Genomic DNA, 24843 nt, shown 5'->3' with positions numbered 1-24843 from the left:
ATCACGGATGAGTGTTACAAGACAAAATCCTTGAGAGAATTTCCTCTCTCAGTATGCGGAACCCTAAAAATTACTGTTATTTAACCTGAAAGAATGTCTTGAGGAATTAATTGTCTAATTGGATTTGTGATAGTTTATAATTGCATTGATTGTTAGACAGAAGGGCGCGTTTCTTATATCCACTTACATCCGCGTGACAATAAGCAAAGTCTTAAGAGGTCTATGAAGCTATACACACAGAGGTGATAACGGGGGCGTTCCGGGAGTGAAATATTATGCAATCTGCGAATTTGATGAACGCGAAACCTGTGGTAAACCAGAAGACGCTTGACTCTTCACTGTGAGCTCGCTGATTCGGTTTTTTGTCCCTGAGCCGAGGTTCACGTCCAACTAGGCACCCTCAGGCCTGTTGTCTTTAATTTTTGTACCGAGTGAGAGCATTTGTCCGACTAAGTAGTTATGCCATATGAAGCAAACCTCTACTCATCACTAATTTAAGAGCCACGCTCTTGTCGGTGTAGCATTCTCCTAATTCTTCATGCTACTTTTTTAGGGAAAAATAGGGCAGTGGTTTCCCTCTTACCTTCCGCCCCGCAGTACTTTGTCTGATGCAAGTGGGATGGCGCCCAGAGTAGTCTATTTCAAAGCTGTACTAGGACTCCTGTCCTCCGCCTCTGAATAGTACTGACAGTTATTGCTGCCCTCTGTCAGCTCTACTCGGGAGTGGAATTCTCTGCCGCCTTCTGTATTTCCGAATGCATTTAACCCGGGTTGTTTATTTTTTTCATAAAAATTCAAAAAATATTGGTACAATAAAAACCCCATAAAACCAATTCCTTGGTTTGTCTGTGAGAGTCGAGTTCGCTTAAAGTTATTATGTTTTAAAATACTTACAGTTAACTTATAGCTAAGAGATCTTTTACATAAGATGTTTAAATAAAGATTTACTGAAATGCTTTCAAGGCCAGAGTGAACAGGCACCTTCTGGGCGTGCTCGCTCCATGTTAGGCCTCGTCAATGCCTTCGGGCAAGCCTGGGGCCAAGAGCAAACCCATCAAAAGTAAAAAAAAAACTACGTCAAAATGGTCTGCTTTTGCAATATCGCTTCTATATAAGGATAATTATCTTTAAACGCCTTTTATACCTTCACTTGTGTCAACACTAGCCATTAAGGCAAATCTTGTCGTCGAGATTAATACATTACTTACGGATTTAAGCCAAATAAGAGATATAATTCAAGCGTTGGCGATGTAACTACTTGACTACTCTTAAGCAGCAATTTTTTATATAATTTGTATCTTTTGTAGTGAAATAAGTGAAAATTTATGTTGTTATCTATTTATCTATATCGACTCAGTTTCTATAAAGCTTTTGCTTGGAATGAGTATTTTACATTTTGGTCCTTTGTCGATTTTTTATTGTTAAGTATTATTTATTTACTGTTTCTTTGCCAAAAAGTTATTTATTTGATTGATTACAGTGATATTTTCTTTTAAATCTGTTCCATTTGTAAACCGTTTTATAAAAAGTCGGGTGACTTAACCGACATAATATTTCCAAATTTAAAATCTGAATAGCTTCTTTTTAAAAAATGGCGATGTTAAGCATGTACGTGTTAGTGGTAAGTGCGGTGCTATTATGCGCGTACGCAAGGTGGAAGAGTGTGTGGCGCGCACGCAAGTTATTAGGGCATCTCCCTCATTGGCCTACATTGCCGATCATCGGGAACCTCCATCAAGTGTACGGGAGCAGTGAACGTGAGTTTATTTTTTATTAGGAACTATTCTGCGTGTCGCAGTGGTTAGACCGTTGGGCTCACGGTCTAGAGGTCCGGGTTCAATTCCCGATGGAGACTTTTTTGTTTGGTTATGAAATTGAGGGCCTCTCTGTGCCCAGCAGTAGGACGTAAATAGGATGTTTATGTATGTATGTAGGACATGGCATGCTCAATTACTGACGCATGATTTCGTGCATCGGATTGGTTGGGTAAGTTAGCTCAAACACCTCTAATCCGCAGTGGAGCAGCGTGATGGAGTGTGCTTCACATCCCCTTCGGTAGATTGAGGGGAGGATCAACAGTAGGATGTATGTCAATTGTTTCCAGTAGTCCCCTCTAGTCCTGTCCTCCGGGGAGACAGCTGGGAACTATCTTCCCAGTTGTCACCGGGGTGACAATTCGTGGCGACTGTTCCCTTAAAGCTGAATAGAGGGGACAAATGGGAAATGTATTTCTCAGTGACAATTGCTACGATTACTTCCCAGAAAAGAAGAAACGTGTAATTTTTACCATTAGATTTCAGCTTTTTTATTTGTTGTGTTATATAGAATCAAATAAAAAATCAACATTATGTTTCCCTTACTTATAGGTACAATCATCAAACAATCACAGATTTATTAATCAGATCAAATCAAATATACTTTATTGCACAGAACTACATTTAAACAATCAGACATAACACATGAATACAGAATACACATGAATACACAACATCATCACCAGCCCATTAACGTCCCCACTGCTGGGGCACGGGCCTTCCCTATGGATGGATAGGGAGATCGGGCCTTAAACCATCACGCGGGCCCAGTGCGGATTGATGGGTGACAACTGAGAAATAGACTTCCCATTTGTCCCCTCTACTTATTCAGCTTGCAAAGGGAATAGTCGGCACGAATTGTCACCCCGGTGACAACTGGGAAGACAATTCCCTGTTGTCTCCCCGGGGGACAGGGCTAGAGAGGCCTACTAGGAACAATTGGTTTATTATACAGGGTGTTAATGACATCGTAGCGAAAACTTTGGGGGATGATTCAGACCATGATTCTGAGTTGATATCAAGTGGAATTTTCCGTCGCAAAAGTATGGAACAGAAAATAATTTAAGAAAACTAAAAAAAAACATGAATTTTGCGACGGAAAATTCCACTTGATATTGACTCAGAATCATGGTCTGAATCATCCCCCTCAGTATTCGTTACGATGTCACTAACATCTTATATTACTAGGCAACTATTGTGTTTGGATTGAAAACGTACGTTTGTTGTTTTTTTCAGACTTATGTAATCAGGTGATCCGTGTTTCAAATATTATGAATGCTACAAGGATGCCCTTTCTCTTGTGGCTTGGACCGGTTCCAGTTGTTGGTAAATATAATTATAAGGACCCTATCTCATTAGGACCATAGGGACCCAGACCTACGGGGTATAACGTAGAACCCTTGCCCAGGGATACGTAAGCCCTCAACGGTTGCAAAGGCGAAGATGGGAGCCATCGGTACGGCAATGCAGGACGGAAGGGGCAAGCCACAGGGCCTGTAACCTGGAACCTGACAGAGGCCAGCAGTAACTATCAGTACTATTCACAGGCGGAGGACAGGAGTCCTAGTATGGCTTTGTAATAGACTACTCTGGGCGCCATCCCACTTGCATCAGACAGAGTACTGCGGGGCGGAAGACAAGAGGGAAACCACTGCCCTATTTTTCCCTAAAAAAATTGCACCGTCAAGAGCGTGGCTCTTAAATTGATGATGATGATCTCATGTGTGCGTGCGTGTGTGTTTTGACGTACTTGAGTAGATCTTCAGTTTTAGAGTAATTTAGGGTTTATGATAAGCGTTAGACCATAGACTATATAGGTATGAGCGGTGACCTGCAACCCTAACCTGCTTTTATTAATACTTTTAGAGTACTCTAGGATGTCTATGGGATAAGGGTGAGATTTGTATTAAGTATTCTTTTTGTATTGTTGCAGCAGTGAGCGATCCCCTGGATGTGAAGGCGGTAACTAATTCCTACGTGGAGAAGCCTTATCTATACAAGTTTGCCGAACATTTCCTTGGCGATGGTCTTGTAACGGCCCGTGGTAAGTGGAAGATCGGTCAACATCAATAATAGGGTAAATTTTCAAAAAGGAAAACACGTCAAAACGTCCTCCTTCATTAACAGATTAAAGACTTATCGCATTCGAAGTGTCTTAGCAAGTTGATATTTTTGTTATATGGTTTCTCGAAATACACGGGGTTTAGACGGAATCCAGGTTTTTAAGTACGATTTTGGGTTCCGCCTTACATCATTGTTCCATCACCTGACACAGTTTCCTCCGAATCGTATACCTTTTCAGCTTTATATGACATTTTAATCACTACCACAGAAGAGATACGGACATCCGAATTTTCCAAAATAAACAAACAAAACATAAATCAACCTTATTAGTTGTGTGATAGTGATTCAATTCATATCTGTCAATCATGACAGCGTATTTTTTGGTATTTTTAGTAGCACAAGGTTTTTTGTCGGGAAACGGGAACGGGACAGTTGCTTTCTTCATTGAATAATCTAAATAATTAATACGAGGTGGTGTTTTGTGGTTAATGATCGCATTAAGTTAGTCGGAAAACATTCGCGACAGTGTTATAATATCGGAGTATTCAATAAACAAAGTGTATCTACCTATTTTCGCTTCGTGCCAACAAGCTGCTTCATAACTCGAAAGTTTATGCGGACTTTTGAGTTAATTCGTTTGGGGTTCGGAGTAGGAGTCTGCTCCGAGGGTGGGGGCTTAGGTTTCATCATCATCACCTTTCATCATTTCATTAATCATCAAGAAAAAAAATACGTAAGACATGGCTGTATGGGCATAGTTCCCTTGCCTCACCCTTCGGGGAAAACCAAAACAAAAAAAAATAGTAGCACAAATTTCTTTTGCAAATGCAAAAATGTTACAATTCGAGATCTTTGCCTGCCTTATATAAGGCGAATTTAAACAACAACAACAACAATCGATTCGAATAGTTTATAACCTTGGTCTTTTTGGCGGTAACGGGAACGGGACGGTTGCTATCTTCATTGAATAATCTACTTAAATAATTTATTAAGTACGCATTAAGTCAGTCGGAAACATTCGCGATAGTGTTATTATATCGGAATATTCAATAAACAAATCGTACCTATCTATTTTCGCTTCGTGACTACAAGCCGCTTCGTAAAAAATAAATTATTATTATCCACGTCCAATGTTTTTAATTTACTTTGCAAGGGAATTTTGTTCTTTTAATAAAAGATTTACACACAGTTTTAATGATTTTCATATATGTGACAAATAATAGTAATTAAATACATTTGTCAGTAATTCACTTATTTTTCAATAATATAGGTAATTTGCGTCCTTGGAATGTTGGAGATACCAATTGAATGGTAACTTACGTCAGCAATGGGCCAGCAATGGCGGCTTGTCATAGGATTGAGCAAACCTGGTCTTCTTATACCATGTGAATACCTATCTGAAGTCTGCTAACCAATAACGTGTTTCATCATTTCCAGGATCAATATGGACACATACTTCGAAGAAGCTCTCAGGAGTGTTCTCCACCAATGTCGTGGATGGCTTTCAGGATATATTCAACGCAGCAGGACAGAAATTGGTGACGATGATGAAGGCGCAAGTGGGGACCGAACCATTTGATATATCCCACAAATACATCAGCATCATATCGTTGGAGAGTATTTATCGTGAGTAACGAATGCTTCTTCTTCGTATCGTATCATTATTCATATCAACCCTGGCATTAGGGTTACCAAAGGCCCCTGATGTGGCTCATGTAACGACTGCATACATCAGTAAGTAGTAACCGGGACCAACGGCTTGATGTGCCCTCCGAAGCACGGATCGTCTTACTTTCGGAGAATGAGGTGATCAGCCTGCAATGTCCTAACCAAACTAGGGATTACAAAGTGGCCTTTGTGATATGTCCCCACCGGGATCCGAACCCGGGGCCTCCGGATCGTGAGCCCAACGCTCAACCACTGGATCACGGAGGCCAAAAGAATGCTGAACACTCACGTACTTCGTCTTGTATCTTTCGAGTCTATTCATCATGGTCACATGATTTTAGAAGAGTCATTGTTTAGTGTACAGTCATGCATGAGCAATATCATGTGCCCACTTTAAAACCCTATCGCACTATTAATTTTGACATTTAATGAGACTTACGGTTTAATTTGTCAAAAAAGTGAATGTTACATGGTTTTAAAAGTGTATACATATTAGTACTCGTGATCAGCGTTGCCAGGTTTTTTTTGCCAAGTCGGGATTTTGGAACGTTTTGAATGAAAATAGCGGGATTCTTTCGTCGAAAGCGGGACATAGTAAAATAACGTATATGGGTCGTTCTTCTTTTTTATCGACAATAAAAAGACATTTTCCCAATTAATCGGACTTAACATTTTTAAAATTATAACGGCAATAAATATTTTAAAACATCATAATATAAAGATCTGTCCGTAAAGGACTATTTAGTGGTTCTCTTTATCTAGGTAACATACTTTTCTTTGCAGGCGCATTCCAAAAAATATTGTGACAGAGTGGCCCTTTTCATCGGAGACAGCATTTCAATATACCACTCTGTCACAAAATTTTGTGAAAAACAATGAAGCTACGTTAATAACTAATTGAGGGACCGATTAGTATTTTGCTTGTATTTTGAGTATAATAAGATAACTATATTTTTGGACAATGGAAACATGAAATAAAATTCTAAAACATAACTTATTATAAGCAGTACGTAAGACAGATCATTGTCGATAAAAAAGAAGAAAGACCCATATAATAAAAAGTTTTTGAATATTTATCTTTTAATTTGAGTTCAAATTACGTTTACGTGACAATAGATAACAAAAATATCCATAGAAAATGTATTTTAATAAAAATATGATATTTATAATCAGATTTACCCTATCGTTAAATAGTTGAGTCTTATTCGTCTTCTGAATAAAAATAAAAACGAAATCAAAATTCAAGTCAAAATCAAAATTTAAAAAAGTTAGTAATAATATAAATAATAATATTAAAAATGTTAATTTCCTTCACAACGTGATACAAAGTGTACATATACATCTTAGACAATAGGATTAACAGAACAGGTAATCATGTGTACAGGCTGGAACCTAAACTAGGATACTAGTAGTTTTATTTATTACACACTTGTGTCATCCTCCCGCCCTTTCTCAGTACGTTGCACGCACGGTCGAGTTATTCCCGAAAAGCGAAACTGAGCCTGTCCCGTGCGGGACATTAAATTTATATTTAAAAATCGGGATGTCCCGCCAAAATCGGGACGTCTGGCAACGCTGCTCGTGATCTTACATCTATCATCTAACTTAACCGTATTCTCATTAAAAGAGAAATAAGAATATTGACCACATAGAATAAGGAATAATACTCCGTATACGAGTAGAACAGCAACTCTTCGCTCCACACCAGCGTCTGAGCTAGGTTTACCTCACCCCCTCGAACATAGTTTAGGCTTTAATCTTACAGTGTCAGACGTCACACACACATATGCGCGTGTACGATAATGTAAATGTGTAGTGTCTGTGTAAAACGAGGTTATTTGTATGAAGTGTCTGGGTGTGCCACAGTCCTAGAGACGTCAAAACGAGTCTGGGGTATGAAAATAAAAAAGCATGACGTCAACACTATGAGATTTGTAATCTTTGGTAGTAAGTCAAATGACCCGCCACAAGGTGAGCCGACGATCTGGCGAAGGTCGCGGGAAGCCGCTGGATGCGGGCAGCGCAGGACCGATCGTCGTGGACATCCTTGGGGGAGGCCTATGCCCAGCAGTGGGCGTCGTACGGCTGATGATGATGATGAAGTCAAATGATAAATTGGATTGTTGGTTTTGTGCCCAGCAGGCAGTCCATTTATAGGCTTATGTTATGTATGTTATGTTTTTTTTTTATATCATTTACACTGGTTTCTCTTTCTTGCTTGGCCTTTTATTATGAGGGACTTTCCAGGCTAAGCTCCCAAAACGAATATAGATGGCGCTGTCTAAATTTAACGTAATAATTACATTAATTAAATTCATTAATTACATTAGCTATATTCTCATTACTGGGGTAAGTACATAATTGACAACATTTCATTTTTACTAAGGTGCCTTAAATCGAAAACCATTTCGAGATATTTCTATGATTTACACAAAACACATTTTTTCAGATTTTTTAATTCAGTAATAATAGAAATATATTGAAAAATCCACGAGGTCAGAAGAGGAAGGCATAATAAGTTCAGACCCTTACATAAAAATTATAAAAAAAGTAAATGTCATACATAACATGACACTTTGTTTGCGACTTGTTTTAAATACGCATGCAAAGGTACATTACATTATACTGCCTTCATTCTATCAATGGCAGAATCCAATTTTCAAAAAATATTTTTTGTAACTTCTAGTGGAAAAATCTTGAAAAGAAAAAATACGTGTCTTCTATTTAAACAAGTACTTTCGAAATAGCACAAAAAAACCACGGCTTAAAAAATTGAAATGTTGTCAATTATTCAAAGGTATGCTTCTGCACTTGTAAAAATAATTGATGCTTCATATTTGGATCAGATTGTTGTTGGCAATTTCAAAAAAGGAACGTCACGTCACTTAATTAAAGCACATAATAACGGGTTCTTACCGTTAATATCGGGAGTCTCATATCCCCATTTAAACGCGGTAAGAACCCGTTATTATGTGCTTTAATTATGATAATAACCGCGTAAACTTAAAACAATGTCACGTCACTTGTTAAGAGAAAAATTTTTGTTCCGTGGTGTTCCGTCTGGGACTACGAAGAAATAAGAAAATAGAAACAAGAAAAGAAACAGAAACAAGTGAAGACGATTATTGTCGAGAGAAGCGAAAACTGAAAGACTAGTTGCTGTATGCTTTTGTATTAATATTTCTTATTATAATTTGTAGTAATAATAGGTATTTGGTTTCCGTAATAAGTGACATTTGTGGTAAGTACTTAACATTTACTGATTAAAACTGGGTATGTTACTAATATTTACGTTTTATTGTAGAGTTTGCTAACATTATGTATAGCTTCTCTTTATTTTGTTCAATGATAATGAGTGGAAGATGTATTGTACCTGGGTGTATAGGTTCCGGCAAACTTCTTGAGCAACGACCTTGACGGCGCACAACGGAATTTTAGATTTCTTTGATGGTGCGGTACGGGGCGCGGGGGCGGGTGAGTCCCGCATCGACCGACTATTGATAGATCAGTCGATACTTCCCCCGCGCACTGTGACTTCGTCCCTTTGATTCCAGAATACACTTGCGGGCAGTGAAACTTTCACGTTTTTGTTATTGCTCTTTTGTTCGTTTTTTTTTGTTATTGCTCATTTGTTTTTTTGATTTTTGTTTTGTTGTGTTGTTACATGTTTTTTTTATTATAAACATTTTTTATGTTAGTTTAAAAACGACTATGCCACGAAAAGCTAACGTAGTTTTAACCTGACGATTAGTTTTTTTTATTCTATCAATAAACTATAATAATATAAGTTTAGATTTATTTACATAATCAAATAAAATAGTAATTGTTTTTTTAATAAAGTTAAGAAAATAATCAAAGGTTCATTTTTTTGCACGCAAGTGCACGTGCGCTAACTTTCCCCCACTACGACACTCAATGCTCAAGTTTGCCGGGATCTGTAATAAAAAGGGTCATTATTTACACCCAAAAACAAAGATAAAATATGCATACGCCTGATATCCACACGTTATCTATGAAATTAGAAGGTTAAACGAAGGCAACTCTTTACAACGCCATCTATATTGTTTTTGAGGAACATAGCGTGGAAAGTCCCTTATTTTTATTTGACACTAACACCAAAGAGAATGTACATCCCGCGGAGGTTCGTTTTGCTCTATGGTTACTACCAATTCTTCTGTTTTTACACCAGAGGCAACTCTAGGAGTACGGAACACGGAAAACTGCGCAGTGACTGATGAATATCGCCAAAAGCTCAGCAGAATTATGGAGCTGTATATGTTCCGATTAGCGTTTCTGCCCTTTCACCTCAACTTCTTGTACCGGCTCTCCCCTGCTTACAGAGAGTTGACTAAATGTGAAGATTGGTTGAAAGGGACGGCTGAAACGGTAAGCAAATGTAGTGTACCACATCGTCACTAGTTCAAGAGCCACGCTCTTGTCGGTGTAGCATCCTCCATGCTACTTTTTAGGGAAAAATAGAGAAGTGGTTTCCCTCTTGCCTTTTGCCCCGCAGTACTCTCTCTGACGCGAGTGGAATGGCGCCCAGAGAGTCTATTTCAAAGCCGCACTAGGACTCCTGTCCTCCGTCTTTGAATAGTACTGACAGTGACTGCTGGCCTCCTCACAATGACATCCGATTACCTGACTGGTGGTCTGCCTCGATGTCGTATACTATCTTTTGGCCACAACCCGATTACTCTAGCCATAGAGGCGGACAATTAGCTCGCGACAACAAACACTTCAGAACCCTGAACGTCTCATCCGCCTAAAACTACTGCAGGTCATACATTGTTTTAAGTTTACGCGGTTATTATCATAATTAAAGCACATAATAACGGGTTCTTACCGCGTTTAAATGGGGATATGAGACTCCCCATTCTCATATCCCCATTTAAACGCGGTAAGAACCCGTTATTATGTGCTACTGCAGGTCCTCACAACCTGTATAGCCGGGAAAAAGAAGCTGCAAGAAAAACCACGGCACAGGGTCCTAGACGTTCTTTAAAAAAAAACATAAAATACTGTTAAAAAATTTAGTATTTTTTAAGAAAATAAAAACATTTAATATTTTGCCTGCCTTATATCAGTTCCCAGACAGCTAATTTCAACATTCATATCTTCTAGATAATCACTAATCTTATGATACTCTTTTTTACAATATTCTGAATGTCAATGGGAATCTTATTGTAAAATCGTACTTATACAAAAAATATTTTGTGATTTGGAAAATGATTATATAAATAACAGTAATTATATAATTTAATTTAATCGAAGTTATTATCTTTTATAGATTTTAAACAAAAGAAGAAAAGAACTAGAAGAACGGGCACGAATAACAGAAGAAAATACAGAAGGTATTAACTATTTCAGTTTTTTTATATTTTAACATAACATCAGTCTTGTATCCTCGAAAGGGTAGGCAGAGACACAGAAACATCCAATCCCCAGAGCTATGTTTAAGTCCCATGTAGTACCGGGCACAAATCCTGGAAACCCCGTGATATTAATTATCTATAGTACGAAAATGAATTTAAACTCTAATATTATGTATTTTTTCTTTGCTTGTAATATCATTCAAATTCAAATTCAAATAATTTATTTTCAGACCATAATAACGTCCATACATACATACATACATACATAAACTCACGCCCGTAATCCCTAACGGGGTGGGCAGAGCCACAAGTAATCAAACACAACTTGCAGCCACTGTTGATACGATGTCGTAAGCTGGATATGATGAACCTTATGGTGATAAGGGATCAGCCTATCGCCCATAACATTAGTCCATCATGTTAGAGGACACAATCCCTCTGTCGGTTTTTACGACATGCCCGGGAAGACAAGCAGCTGAACGTGTTCTATGTTTTTTATTTGCTCCCAGAACAGCATAGAAGCAACGTCCATAGAAAAAATAAATAATAAGTAATAAACACTAAATAAGTACAAAAATTGTTAAAAAATAAAAGTACAAATACATAAAAATTATAAACAAGAAATTAAAATTAAAAATCATTACTTAATAAAATTTACGTAACCAAAAAAAAAACAAAATCAACATTAAATTAGATGGCAGAAATGTAGTGTGGATATATCATTAACATACATACATAAGTTCACGCCTATTTCCCACCGGGGTAAGAAGAGACTATGAAATCCATTTGCTTCGATCCTGACACACTTCTCTTGCTTCCTCCACAGTCATCAATCGCTTCGTACACGCACGCGTTCAGAGTAGATCGCACTTAACCTTTTCTAAGGACGTCTTCAATTTAATATCATTAAAAAAAAATTACAGAAACTAGCAAAGCGAAGTTTTTACCGTTTTGTGACATGCTCCTCTCGCTGAGCGAGAGTGACCCAGTGTTCACGCGCAGACAGCTGGTGTATGAGCTGAGCACCATCATGGCGGCTGGGCACGACACCGTCTCCCACGTCCTCACCATGAGCCTCATCATGATCGGCAGCCATCCACACGTCCAAGATAAACTTTATGACGAGTGAGTTATGTACCTTTTGTTTTTTTTGTTTCTGTCGTTGCTATCTAAGAATAAGAATAAAATAAATTTATTGCCAGTAACAATTTACGATATTATGATGCTGCTTTTTTCTGTCGCGCGGCGAAAAACTCGTAGTGCGCGCCTGCCCTAAGTATCGGCACACAAGGTAAGTAATTATAACAAATCAGAATCATTTATTCAATATAATTATCGTGGATAAACTTATTGAAGGTCAATTTAACATTTTTGAATCTACGTCATTTCGCAAGGTGTTATGTCTGAGGAGAAGAAATGACAAGAAACTGCTACAGCAATACATATTTTGAATCAATGTACCTACATTATTTTTTTTTAGGTAATCATTAATCTCATAATAAGCTTTTTTACATAACGTAACCTTCACATGAGCTTTAAATTTATTTTCTGACATATTTGAAATATTATCTGGTATTTTCTTATCCTGATCACTGGTGATCCTGATTACTCTAGCTATAGAGGTGGCGAGTCAGTTGACAAGAATATACTTTAGGTCCAGTGCGATTGTGTGGTGGAGGATTGCTCATTCAGCGCTTATTTCTTTCAGAATAAGAGCAATATTCGGGGCCAGCAAGCGAGCCGTGACCAAGGACGATCTCTGCCAGCTGCGATACTGCGAGGCGGTTATCAATGAGACCCTCCGCCTGTACCCTGCTGCGCCGCTCGTCGCTCGCGACGCTGACAAAGACCTGGATATACGTAAATAACTTTTTTGGGCACCGAATCTGAGGAGCTCGGTGGCGCAGCGGTAAACGCGCTCGGTCTGCGATTGTTTAAGTTAAGCGACTTTCGCAAAGGCCGGTCATAGGATGGGTGACCACAAAAAAAAAAGTTTTCATCTCGAGCTCCTCCGTGCTTCGGAAGGCACGTTAAGCCGTTGGTCCCGGCTGCATTAGCAGTCGTTAATAACCACCAATCCGCACTGGGCCCGCGTGGTGGTTTAAGGCCCGATCTCCCTATCCATCCATAGAGAAGGCCCGTGCCCCAGCAGTGGGGACGTTAATGGGCTGGTGATGATGGGTACCGAACCTCAAAAGGAAAAACTGAACCCTGGGTGCTAGTAACCTCGTAACGAATATTGAGGGGATAATTCAGACCATGATTCTGAGTTAATATCAAGTGGAATTTTCCGTCGCAAAATTCATGATTTTTGTTATAATATTTTCTTGATATTAACTCAGGATAATGAGCTAAAACACTTACACTCCGTACAAGTACGTATGGGTGTTAGTGACACCATAACAAATACTGAGGGGGATGATCCAGACCATGATTCTGAGTTGCTGCAGTGCTATTTATATATACTCGTAACGTGCAGTGTTATTTTTCGATAAACATTAGAATTTATGTACTTTGACACACTATGGCTAAAAAAATGTGCCCCACATATGGGACATGCTCGTTTGAGTTTGAGTCATATGTGGTTCATACACAGTGAACGTGTTAAAGCCGTGCAATAAGAGCTAATTTACGAGGTGTATTACATAATCTGTGTCTGGTTGAAAAAGACGTTATGGGTTTTAGGATCCTGCACGATTCCCAAAGGAGTAATAGTTGTTACGAACATCATGGCCGTGGGACGCTCGCAGCACTCGTGGGGCGCAGACGCGGATACCTTCCGACCTGAACGCTGGCTGGAGCCGCAGGAGCCAGGGCAGAGCCCATTCTTCATACCCTTTAGTTATGGGAAGAGAAACTGCATAGGTAAAGATTTTTTTTCCTTACGGAGATTTTTCTTTTTTTTTATGACATGACTTATTATACTTCAATCAATCAATCAATAATACTTTATTGCACAACAACATATACAAAGGACATAAACATACGAATAAAACATAAGCACAATAGGCGGCCTTATTGCTAAACAGCAATTTCTGCCAGGCAACCTTAGGGTGAAAGAAGATTATTCATTGGAGCACGGGCTGGTGCAATAAACATATAATGATACATAACAAAAAAAAAATATGAATAATAAATAATATATACTTATCTAAAGAAATAATATAAAAAATACAATATATATATATATACGTATATATATATAAACATACACATATACAGGGTGTTAGTGACATCGTAACGAAAACTTTGAGGGAGGGAGGTATATATACTTCCTCTTCTTCTTTCTTCTATCGTGTGGGTTGTGAGGTGGATGAGCAACCTCATCAATCCTGGTGTCAGGGTTATTATTGAGCCCCCAAAAGCTCCTGACGAGACTCAAGTAACGACTACGTACATACGTCAGTAAGTAGTAACCGGGACCAACGGCTTAACGTTCTGAAGCACGGATCATCTTACTTCTGGACAATCAGATGATCAGCCTGCAAAGTCCTAACCAAACTAAGGATCACAAAGTGATTTGTACCCACCGGGATTCGAACCCGGGACCTCCGGATCGTGAGCAGAACGTTCAACCACTGGACCACGGAGGCTATTATTGTACTTAGTTATTGACTTATCTATGAAAAGACAAGAGGAAATAGACTCATGTATAGAGCCATCTGGATACATGTCATTTTGGAGTAAGTAGAGCTATTAGTCCTCGCGGCACAGAAACCGTGAAGCGCGCGGCGCGTGGCTATTATATCGAAGGCTTCGACCGATAGCTGTATGTCTATCAGCCGTAGACCGACAGAAAATTTCACTTGATATTCTTCTTCTTCTTCTTCTATCGTGTGAGTTGTGAGGTGGAGTACCAACCTCATCAACCCTGGTGTCAGGGTTGTTATTGAGCCGCCAAAGGCCCCTCACGTGGCTCATGTAACGACCACTTACTTACATCAGTAAGTAGTAACCGGGACCAACGGCTTAACGTTCTGAAGCACGGATCATCTTAGTTCTGGACAATCAGGTGATCAGCCTGTAATCTCCTCACCACACTACGGATCACAAAGTGATTTTTGTGATATGTTCCCACCGGAATTCGAACTTGATATTAACTTTGAATAATGAGCTGCATCTTCCCCTCGGTATGAAAGAAAGAAAGAAAGAAAGAAACGTTTATTATAAAGGGACACCACAGTTACAAATATAAAACAAATATATAATTTAAAACACGGAGTAACACACTACTTACAATCAAACAAAACACATAATAAAAACAACATACACGAGAAATACAAATAATTGAGTGTATGGACTGGTCAACGATGGTGGTGGTGTCCTTTATAAAAGGGCCTCACTCAGCATAAGCCGCGGCGCGAGCCACGACGCTGGTATTCTGTGGACCCTGCTAAGTGAGGCACGGAAGCCGTGTCTCCCACAAATACAACTTGAATGGATACATAATAATATTTACTATGCAGTGCGGGGTGTCATTAACACCCTGTTTTTTTGACGTGATTTATTGTAGATTTTCCGCAGATGAGTTAATGAACTTGGCCGGACAAATGGGGAGCGTTGAGGGCTCTCACCTGGTACAATATTTAAGACAACAGGCCTGAGGGTGCCCAGTTGGGCGCGAACCTCGGCTCAGGGCGTCGTCTGAGAGGAACTAACAGCCTGTATACTCACCTATCTGTTTTGTAACTTCAGGTAAAAGATACGCCATGTCAATGATGAAGACATGTGTCGTGCACTGCGTGCGCGAGCTGGTGTTGTCAGCTGACATCAGCGACCTTCGCTTCAAGGTTGACATCACCATGCAGCCAATATCTGGACATCTCGTTCAAGTTCGATTGAGGGAAGATCAGGAATCCCATTAGGTCTTTCGGCACAGGCACACCCCAGACTCTTCATACAAAACACCTCGTTTTACACAGACACTACACATTGTCGTTACAGTGCACTCCCGTCTGTGTGTGTGACGTCTGTCGCCATACGATTGAAGACTAAACTATGTTCGAGAACAGGAGCCGGAAGCTCTGAACACTAGACCACGGCGGCTGGGTTAGATTTAGGTTTATTTAAATAATTAAAAAAAAATATTGGGACTGGTGGGTCTGTTTATTAATAATAAAAATAATAATAAAATTGACAATATTTTATTGCCTTGTTTTGTATTTTTTATTTATCAGTTGATAATGAACGTGTTATGTTGTTTTTTTTTTAATTGTGTGCATGTGTAAATGATGAAATCCTTTAAAGATGTTATTAATTCAACACTTAAGTTTACTTTCAGCCAACCTCTGTAAAGGGATAAAAACGGAATAAAATTACAAGGGCCTTAGACAATTAGTAAAGCAAACAAATAGTAATAAATGGGATTGTCAAAGTGACCTGTAGATCATTATAGATCGATTAAATACATTTTGTCGATATCTATAAGTTTGTGTTTTTCCCCTAACATGTGTGCCACGTGATTTTGTTCGTATTTACTTATTGTTCACATATTAGCACCAACAAAACGACATAATTTTATCTTCAGAATCGATAAAATTACCGTGACAAAATTTATGAGCGTTATCACGTTGGCATGTTAGCTCTTCTGGAAACAAAAATATGTCAAAAGTGAATAAGTGAATATTATGGTCTGTCTGTAAAAGCCAGGGTAAGCGTTCTAGAGGAAGAGCATTGATCAGGTGGGTGGACCAGTACGGCTAACTTGCGCACCAAGAAAAAAATTCGTCACGGTAATTTTATCGATTCTGATGATATAATTATGTCATTTTGTCGATTGGTAATAAGTAAATCCAAATAAGTCATGTCGTTCTGTCAAAATACGAAAAACACACGCGCCACGCATGTTAGGGGAAAAATCAAACTTATCGATTTCGACAAAATTTATTGAATCGATCGATAATTTTATCACATTGCGAATGTTAGCCCTGCTGGTGAAGCAGCTGGCAGAGGCCCTATACAAAGAGCTGTACGTTTGGCACAGGACCAGGCCCAGTGGATATTGTAGACATTTAAAAGATGTGTTGCTGTTGCAGTTTTTTGTCATTTCTTCCCCTCAGCCGTAACACCTTGCGAAATGACGTAACATCAAAAATGTTACATTGACCTTCAACGAGTTTATGCATCCGCATGAACGCGCGTGGATGCATTTTCTGTGTGTTAGACTGTGCGTGTTTTCTATACAAACGGAGATACTTTCAAGCAACGGAAGAACACTTTTTTTTTTGACGTGACTCATTGTAGATTTGCCGCAGATGGCATTAACTACTTGGCCGGACAAATGGGGAGCGCTGAAGGCTCTCACCCGATACAACGTTTAAGACAACAGGCCTGAGGGTGCCCAGTTGGGCGCGAACCTCGGCTCAGGGCGTCGTCTGAGAGGCAAAATATTTGAAAGAATTAATCGACGGGGTCGGTATCGGGGTCCTGAAGTGTTTGGTGTCGCGAGCTGATTGGCTGCCTCTATGGCTAGAACGGAAGAACACGCATCCACGCGCTACGCTGCATCATGCGGGGCAGTGTGAGAATCGCCTTATCCATGATAATTACGTTGAATAAATAATTCTGATTTCTGGAGGCAGATGACATGCAAAAACGACCCTCAGCAGTGAGGGAACGACATGAGAGAAAAACAAAAGCCAAAATCAACTTATAAAAAGTATTTACCTAGTTAAGTAAACACGAACGACATGAAACAGCGCTCAGTGGTCATAAATTGTGCTGTCAAACCACGAGCGGTCGCACTCGTAGCGGACGAGCGGGGAATTTTTAAAATAGCCTCAAGTTACTGACAGCAGAGGTTGGCTACTTGACAGTTTTCAAATAAGTATTTAAAAAAATATTTAATAGCTCTTAAAATATTTTATTTTCTCGAAAAAGATTTATATACACGTAGAGCGGATGAAAGGTAAACGTTCGATGAATGTGGAGGAAGCAAGAGATGTATGTCCGGATCGTAGAAAATTGAATTCCATAGTGTCTGCTTACCCCGATGGGAAATAGGCGTGAGTTTATGTCAACATCTCCCTGAAAAACGGGATGTTATCCCGCTCCGCTTAGGGTCCGCTAACCTAACCTGAAGATTTGACAGGTCCGGTTTTTACAGAAGCGACTGCCTGTCTGACCTTCCAACCCGCGAAGGGAAAACCAGCCCAATACGGGTTAGGTCGTATATCTCTGAAAATGCATTTCTTGGGAATGTGGGTTTCCTCACGATGTTTTCCTTCACCGTTGAGTACGTGATAATCATTTATGATCTAAACATGAATTCGAAAACAAATTCGACAATCGTTGGTCTAGGCCTGTGCTTCGAACCTGCGACCTCAAAGTGAGAGGCAAACGTTCTACCAACTAGGCTACCACGGTACTCAGCTCCCAGTTCACTGTGTCAGTTTATGTATGTATGTAATTTCACACATACATACATACATACATAAACTCACGCCTATTTCCCACCGGGGTAAGCAGAGACTATAGAATTCCATTTGCTTCGATCCTGACACACTTCTCTTGCTTCCTCCACATTCATCAATCGCTTCATACACGCACGCCGGTTCAGAGTAGATCGTATTGAACCTTTTCTAAGGACATCTCCAATTTGATCATCGTAAGTCCTTCTCGGTCTTCCTCTGCCAGCCCTACCATCAACTTTCGCTTTATATACCGCTTTTGCAATTCTATTATCCTTCATCCGCTCAACGTGTCCAAACCAACCTAACATTCCCTTCTCAATCCTAGTCACTATATCGTCTTTTACACCACATCTCTGTCTTATCACACTGTTTCTCACTTTATCACTCAACTTCACACCGCAGATGCTACGCAAAGACCTCATTTCTACGGCATTGATCCTACTTTCATGCTTCTTCTGCCATACCCAACATTCACTACCGTACTTCAGCGTAGGGACAAGCACTGCATTGTGAACAGCCATCCTCGCATCTTGCGAGATACATTGGCTACTATAGTCCGGCAATCTCGTGCGAGACCCTCCTGCGGGGCGACAGACGGTGGCGGGGACGGGGTAGCGCGTCATCATCTTGACATTCTAGAACACGGCTGCACACGTAGAGAAGTGTGCCAGGATAAATCTTGCAATAAGTTGTACTTACTTGTGACGTAATATATGTAGGAGTGAATAAAAAGATAGAACTATTTTATTTTATTTTTATTATTATGCTTGACGACCAATTATTAGGAAAACTAAAATATTAATAGATTGTTTTATTATAAATCAATTTCCATATCGCTTTCATTTTCACTCTCCGTTTGATATTCTTCGTCACTTCTCTTTGATTTCTCCGTGTTTTGCTCATTAATTATTTATGTACAACCTCCTTAAGTTGTCTTGAGATCGCCTCACTCATCCTCAGATATTAATCTCGTGTGCGTCGCCCTCAAAGTAGTACAGATTATCAAGCACGTGTTGCCGCTTCGGCTGCGCGGCCGAGACTGCCGTACTTGACGCGCAGATGCACGCGTTTCCCTTCCCCGCTACACCACCTGCTACCCGCTGACATCTTAGCTACCCCGTCCCCGCCACCGTCTGTCGCCCCGCAGGAGGGTCGCGCACGAGATTGCCGGACTATAACAACTGCATGCATTGCCCCATTCACTGAATAATTTCACACAGATAAGTAAAAAGTAGTTGATCAGACTAGTTGGAAATTACCCATACAACGCTTCCTCGTTTCCTTTACACCACGGCCCAAAAAGGGTTGACGGCCATCAGTCATTGTGACACGGCCACAAACAAATGAGAATCGCTATCACCAACCCCTGAGCGCCTTGCAAATTGCATGCAGAGTGACGACAAAAAAAAGAAAGCTGAAGAAATGAGGAAAATGGAACTTTATGGAAAAACTTAAATTTTGTTTTCAGTATATTTCGATGGGATCGTAAATGAAAAAGCGTAGAACATGTGTGTGTACATAGGTGTGTGTAACTATTTAAATTGCATACAATTTCATATAATTCGATTGAACTTTACCGGGTGAGAGCCTTCAGCGCTCCCCATTTGTATAAAAAAAAAACCTAGAAAGTCCCTCATTGTATAAAAATAAACACAATTCGTCTCCAAGAAGTGGAATATTGGGAATTGATACCTATAATATCTGCAATCTACCAATAACTTCGGAATTCAATTAACTTTTTGCAATATACTAATATTCTCTCGTCCCGAGAGGTTATTTTATTATCGGTGATTGAAAGTGGTTAGATATAAATTGAATTCGCGAGGCAGATTCATGAATTAAATATGTTTCTTTAAATATTTTTTTACCATCTAAAAAAAAATTTTATTTCAGTAACTTACACAGTAAACACAATAATAGGCTAGGGCTAAGACCTACTTAGTAGGTATGTAAGATATCTATGTCAAGGAACGTCGTCGTGACGTGGAACCTATCCCTTGATTGTCTGAAAAAGTAAGATGATTCCGTGCTTGAGACGTTAAGCTGTTGATCCCGGCTATTAGACGTAAACACCTCCACCAACCCGCAGTGGAGCAGCGTGGTGAAGTTACGCTCCATACCCCCTCCGGTTGATTAAGGGGAGGCCTGTGCCCAGCAGTGGGACGTATATTCTGTTTATGTTTGTTTTATAATATAAATAAAACATCTTCTAAACATTGGAAATAGTAATAATGTTCAGTTTTTATTTATCCCGATATATATGTCATCTACCTATTTAATAACAAACAAAGAAAAATGACGTGACTCATTGTAGATTTGCCGCAAATAGCATTAACTACTTGACGGACAAAAACTAAAAAAAAAATAAGAAATAAGTCAGTACCGTAACAAAACATGAAAATGAAAACCCAAAATCTTTCCCTCGGCCCTTTTCCCATCAAAACTGTCTATTAATCGTAACATAAACATAAAACATGTCTTCCCATGTTAAAGTTATGAAGGAAAGTATGCATGCATGCACAGTGAACTTGTTTTATGCTGTAAATGCCCAGAATACGATCTCTTTTATTTATATTATACGTAGTACTTACCTACTAGCTTTTCGCCCGCTATTCCGTCCGCGTGGTTTCAAGTTATCGCGTGCAATCAATCAATTAATAATTCTTTATTGAACAAAACATATACTCTGGACATATACAAATAAGCACAATAGGCGGCCTTATTGCTAAACAGCAATTTCTGCCAGGCAACCTTAGGATGAAAGAAGTTTATGCATTGGAGCGCGGGATGGTGCAATAAACATATTATTATAATGTTATCAACATATCCTTTTCATCCCCTTAGGCGGCGATTTCCGGTATAAAAACGGTACAACTCTATATATTTGAAAGTAACTCTGGACCCCGATACCGACTCCGCCGGCGTGGTCGACGTCTTCCCTCAATCAGTGCTTATCGCTATCGACCCGCCAGGGTCGATTAATTCTTTCAAATATTTTTCCTCTCAGACGACGCCCTGAGCCGAGGTTTGCGCCCAACTGGGCACCCTCAGGCCTGTTGTCTTAAACGTTGTACCGGGTAAGAGCCTTCAGCGCTTCCCATTTGTCCGGCCAAGTAGTTAATGCCATCTGCGGAAAATCTACAATAAGTCACGTCATAAAAAAAGCTTAGTGACAGGATGCGCCGCAGACGCTTTTTTACAGAGATTGGTAGTCTATTTGTTTATATACGAGGTCAATGGTTGTAATGTAATCAACTTGGAAGCCTGATATAAAAAATAATAATTTCAGAGACAGACAGACGCATAGACAATAATGTACAAATGGTATATGGATGTTATACTGTGAATAAATTCTTACGCTACTGTGAATATGAATTTGATTAACCCAACCTATCTCACTGTGATCCCTCTAAAGCTTTACATAATATTATTGTAATGGAGTGAATGAAAATAATGTTTATTACTTTTTTATTTTTCTAAGCAATTCACAGCAGCTTTTGTTGTCGAAAAGTAGGTCGAATAAAATTTCGAAAAAATCGTGATGAAAAAATATTTGTTTGAGACTATTATAATATTTTTTATCTACCTCTATACTAGTACCACGTATTTAAACGCCTGCAATCAGAAATAGAGCAATTCGTATTCCACGGCATTGCGGTAAAACTCTATTCAGGCGTTTGTTGTGATTTTATCCATACAGTTATGAAGTGAAATAAAATATTCATCATGAGTATGTAATTGAATATTAATTGTTGATCCCACAGAAAGCGCGTATTACTTTATTATTAAATGTTTTTTACGTAATATGTAAATAAAAACATAAGAGCTGGAAATCAGTTTTTATTTTAAGCTAAGATCGTTTGTCCGGCCACGTGTAACTATACTTTTAACCAATAAAACAAACGTAATCATCCAACAAACAGGACATATAAACTGTATGTACCCGAAAGTAGTAACAAACTTAAACGTTTGGTAGCCAAATAAAAAATGTTCTGAAACACGGAAACAAAGTAGGTACTACCCACAAGTTTCCGGATGCCGGATCATTCGGACCGTAAAGTTCCGAGATTCTTCTAACATATCGACGTTCCAACCACTAGACTCCTAACAATAGACGAAAGGTTCTGACAAATAGGTCAGATAAAATATTACCTGTGGTTATTATATCAATCTAACCATCAATCCGCACTGGGCCTGCGTGGTGGTTTAAGGCCCGATCTCTCCCTATCCATCCATAGGGAAGGCCCGTGCCCCAGCAGTGTGGACGTTAATGGGCTGGTGATGATGATAATTATATCAACCGTTGTTGTTGCACCGTCCCGCATCCAAGTTTTTTATGGCTGATTCCTGGTAGTGGTTGCCTGGTAGGAATTGCTTCAGAGCAATAAGGCCGCCCATTTGTACTGATGTTAAATTTTATAAATTTTGGAGTGCAATAAAGTACTTATATTGGATTTGATAAAAAATGTCCCCCAACAACGTTTGTATGTTTGTTCGTTGATTTTTATTGCGAATAAATAAATTATGAATTATTAAAAGTATTATGACCAACAGTGACCTTTCGAATCTTGAGCGAGCAAATCAGAACGCAGTCCAATTCACCCCTTATGTCAGCTACTTGACAGAATGAAAAAATCTAGTTATGCGCAAAATAAAAACATTTTTGTTTTTTATTACAAAACTGTGATTAGCACTTAGACTGTGTAAGAAGTACGACAAGTAAGCAAAAGTGAACCTAATATCCAAATATTTCGATTGAACTTTGCTTGGCTTTCATTCTTCTTAAGGGCTCAGTCTCTGGTCGCAGAATTTAGAATTTGAATATTTTCACCCCTTTTAAATTCAAAAATATCTTTATTTAGTAGGTAACATAGTTACACTTTGAATCGTCAATTTTTACATAACGAACGTCTCATCCGCCTAAAACTACTGCAGCTTCTCACAACCTGTATAGCCAAATAACTTCAGTGCTGCAAAGGCTTTAAAGTATTGTTTTGTAAGAGTTGTAGGCGTCTATTTGGTTGTATCGTCGATGGTTCCGGCCGTCTTGGAACATCTGTCCGTGTGTTTACATGTCCCGGATCAAATGTCCGGACGATAAAAATGACAAATATACACCCGGGGGGACGTAACGTGTGTTATGAGGGTTATGACGGGATAGGGGAAGGGCGTTCGTTGATCTTTCAGGTAAACAACGAAAAATGCTACGTTTGCGATCAAGTGCGAGAAAGAAGCTTACGCAAGTGATATTTTTTTATGGCAAATGACTTTTTTCAGCGTGTATTTCGGATTCGAATAAGGAATATTTGAGCGGGCTTTATCTGTACCACAAAAAGGATTACGTATGAGAATACAGGGTGTTAGTGACATCGTAACGAAAACTGAGGGGGATGATTCAGACAATGATTTTGTGTTGATGTCAAATGAAATTTTCCGTCGCAAAATTCATGATATTTTTTTTACATTTCTTTCAAATCTATACTTTTGACGATGGAAAATTCCACTTGATATTAACTCAGAAAAATGAGCTGAATTATCCCCCTCGGTATTTGTTACGATGTTACTGACACCCTGTACAAGTACATACAAGTAGCCATACAAGTAGCCATACAAGTAGCCATACAAGTAGATAGGATGTTAGTGACATCGTAACAAATACTGAGGGGGATGATTCAGACCATCATTCTGAATTGATTTCAAGTGGATTTTTCTGTCGGAAAATTCAAGAAAATTTAAGCGTCTTTTCAAATTATTTTCCATTCCATAATTTTGCGCTTTGCACTTGATATCAACTCAGAATCATGGCCTGAATTATCCCTCAAAGTTTTTGTTACGATGTCATTAACACCCTGTATATGTGCAATATATTACATTTTACAACAAATTGTATTGGTTCGGATCAAACGTGATCCCATGTATCATCGGAATTAATTTTCCTTTTATTATAGATTAGTGATTAAAGAGAGAGGCTGGGAGCGGATATATGGAACGATTGGGAATTTGGAGTAAGTTAATAAGTATGTTAAGATCGATGCTAATGAAAGAAAGATACGTTTATTATTAAGTTTGTTAAGAGTTTTGCCTCTTCCTTTTTGATGCGAACTGCAAAGGTCTGGAACTGTCTGCCGTCGCCTCTTTTTCGACTCTCGTAACCTGAGAGTCTTCGAGGCTAGAGTGAATATGTATTTGCTAGGTAGGTAAAAGCCCCGATACCGACCCCACCGGCGTGGTCGAAGATTTCCCTCATTCAGCGCTTTTCGCTATCGACCCACTAGGGTCGATTAATTCTTTCAAATATTTTTCCTCTCAGACGACGCCCTGAGCCGAGGTTCGCGCCCAACTGGGCACCCTCAGGCCTGTTGTCTTAAACGTTGTACCGGGTGAGAGCCTTAAGCGCTCCCCATTTATCCGGCCAAGTAGTTAATGCCATCTGCGGCAAATCTACAATAAGTCACGTCAAAAAAAAGCTAGGTAAGCATGATCCACCCTAGACCACATCGTCACTGACCA

The 24843-nt window shown here is 39.3% G+C and overlaps 1 protein-coding gene across 1 annotated transcript; it reads left to right on the top strand.

Annotated features, from left to right (window-relative positions):
* The first annotated feature begins 1147 nt into the window (after positions 1-1147).
* On the top strand, positions 1148-16068 carry LOC126373817 (cytochrome P450 4c21-like). Its single transcript, XM_050020138.1, has 10 exons — positions 1148-1757; positions 3051-3140; positions 3748-3858; positions 5316-5504; positions 9736-9932; positions 10837-10900; positions 11845-12046; positions 12630-12781; positions 13607-13786; positions 15617-16068. The coding sequence occupies exons 1-10, from the start codon at positions 1592-1594 to the stop codon at positions 15784-15786; spliced, it is 1521 nt and encodes a 506-aa protein (XP_049876095.1). The 5' UTR covers positions 1148-1591; the 3' UTR covers positions 15787-16068.
* Positions 16069-24843: the final 8775 nt, after the last annotated feature.

The sequence above is a fragment of the Pectinophora gossypiella genome, chromosome 16 (assembly GCF_024362695.1).
Source record: "Pectinophora gossypiella chromosome 16, ilPecGoss1.1, whole genome shotgun sequence".
In the NCBI taxonomy this organism is placed as follows: Eukaryota; Metazoa; Arthropoda; class Insecta; order Lepidoptera; family Gelechiidae; genus Pectinophora; species Pectinophora gossypiella.
The sequence above is the reverse complement of the archived record's forward strand: the minus strand, read 5'-3'. Positions and strand labels throughout refer to the sequence as shown.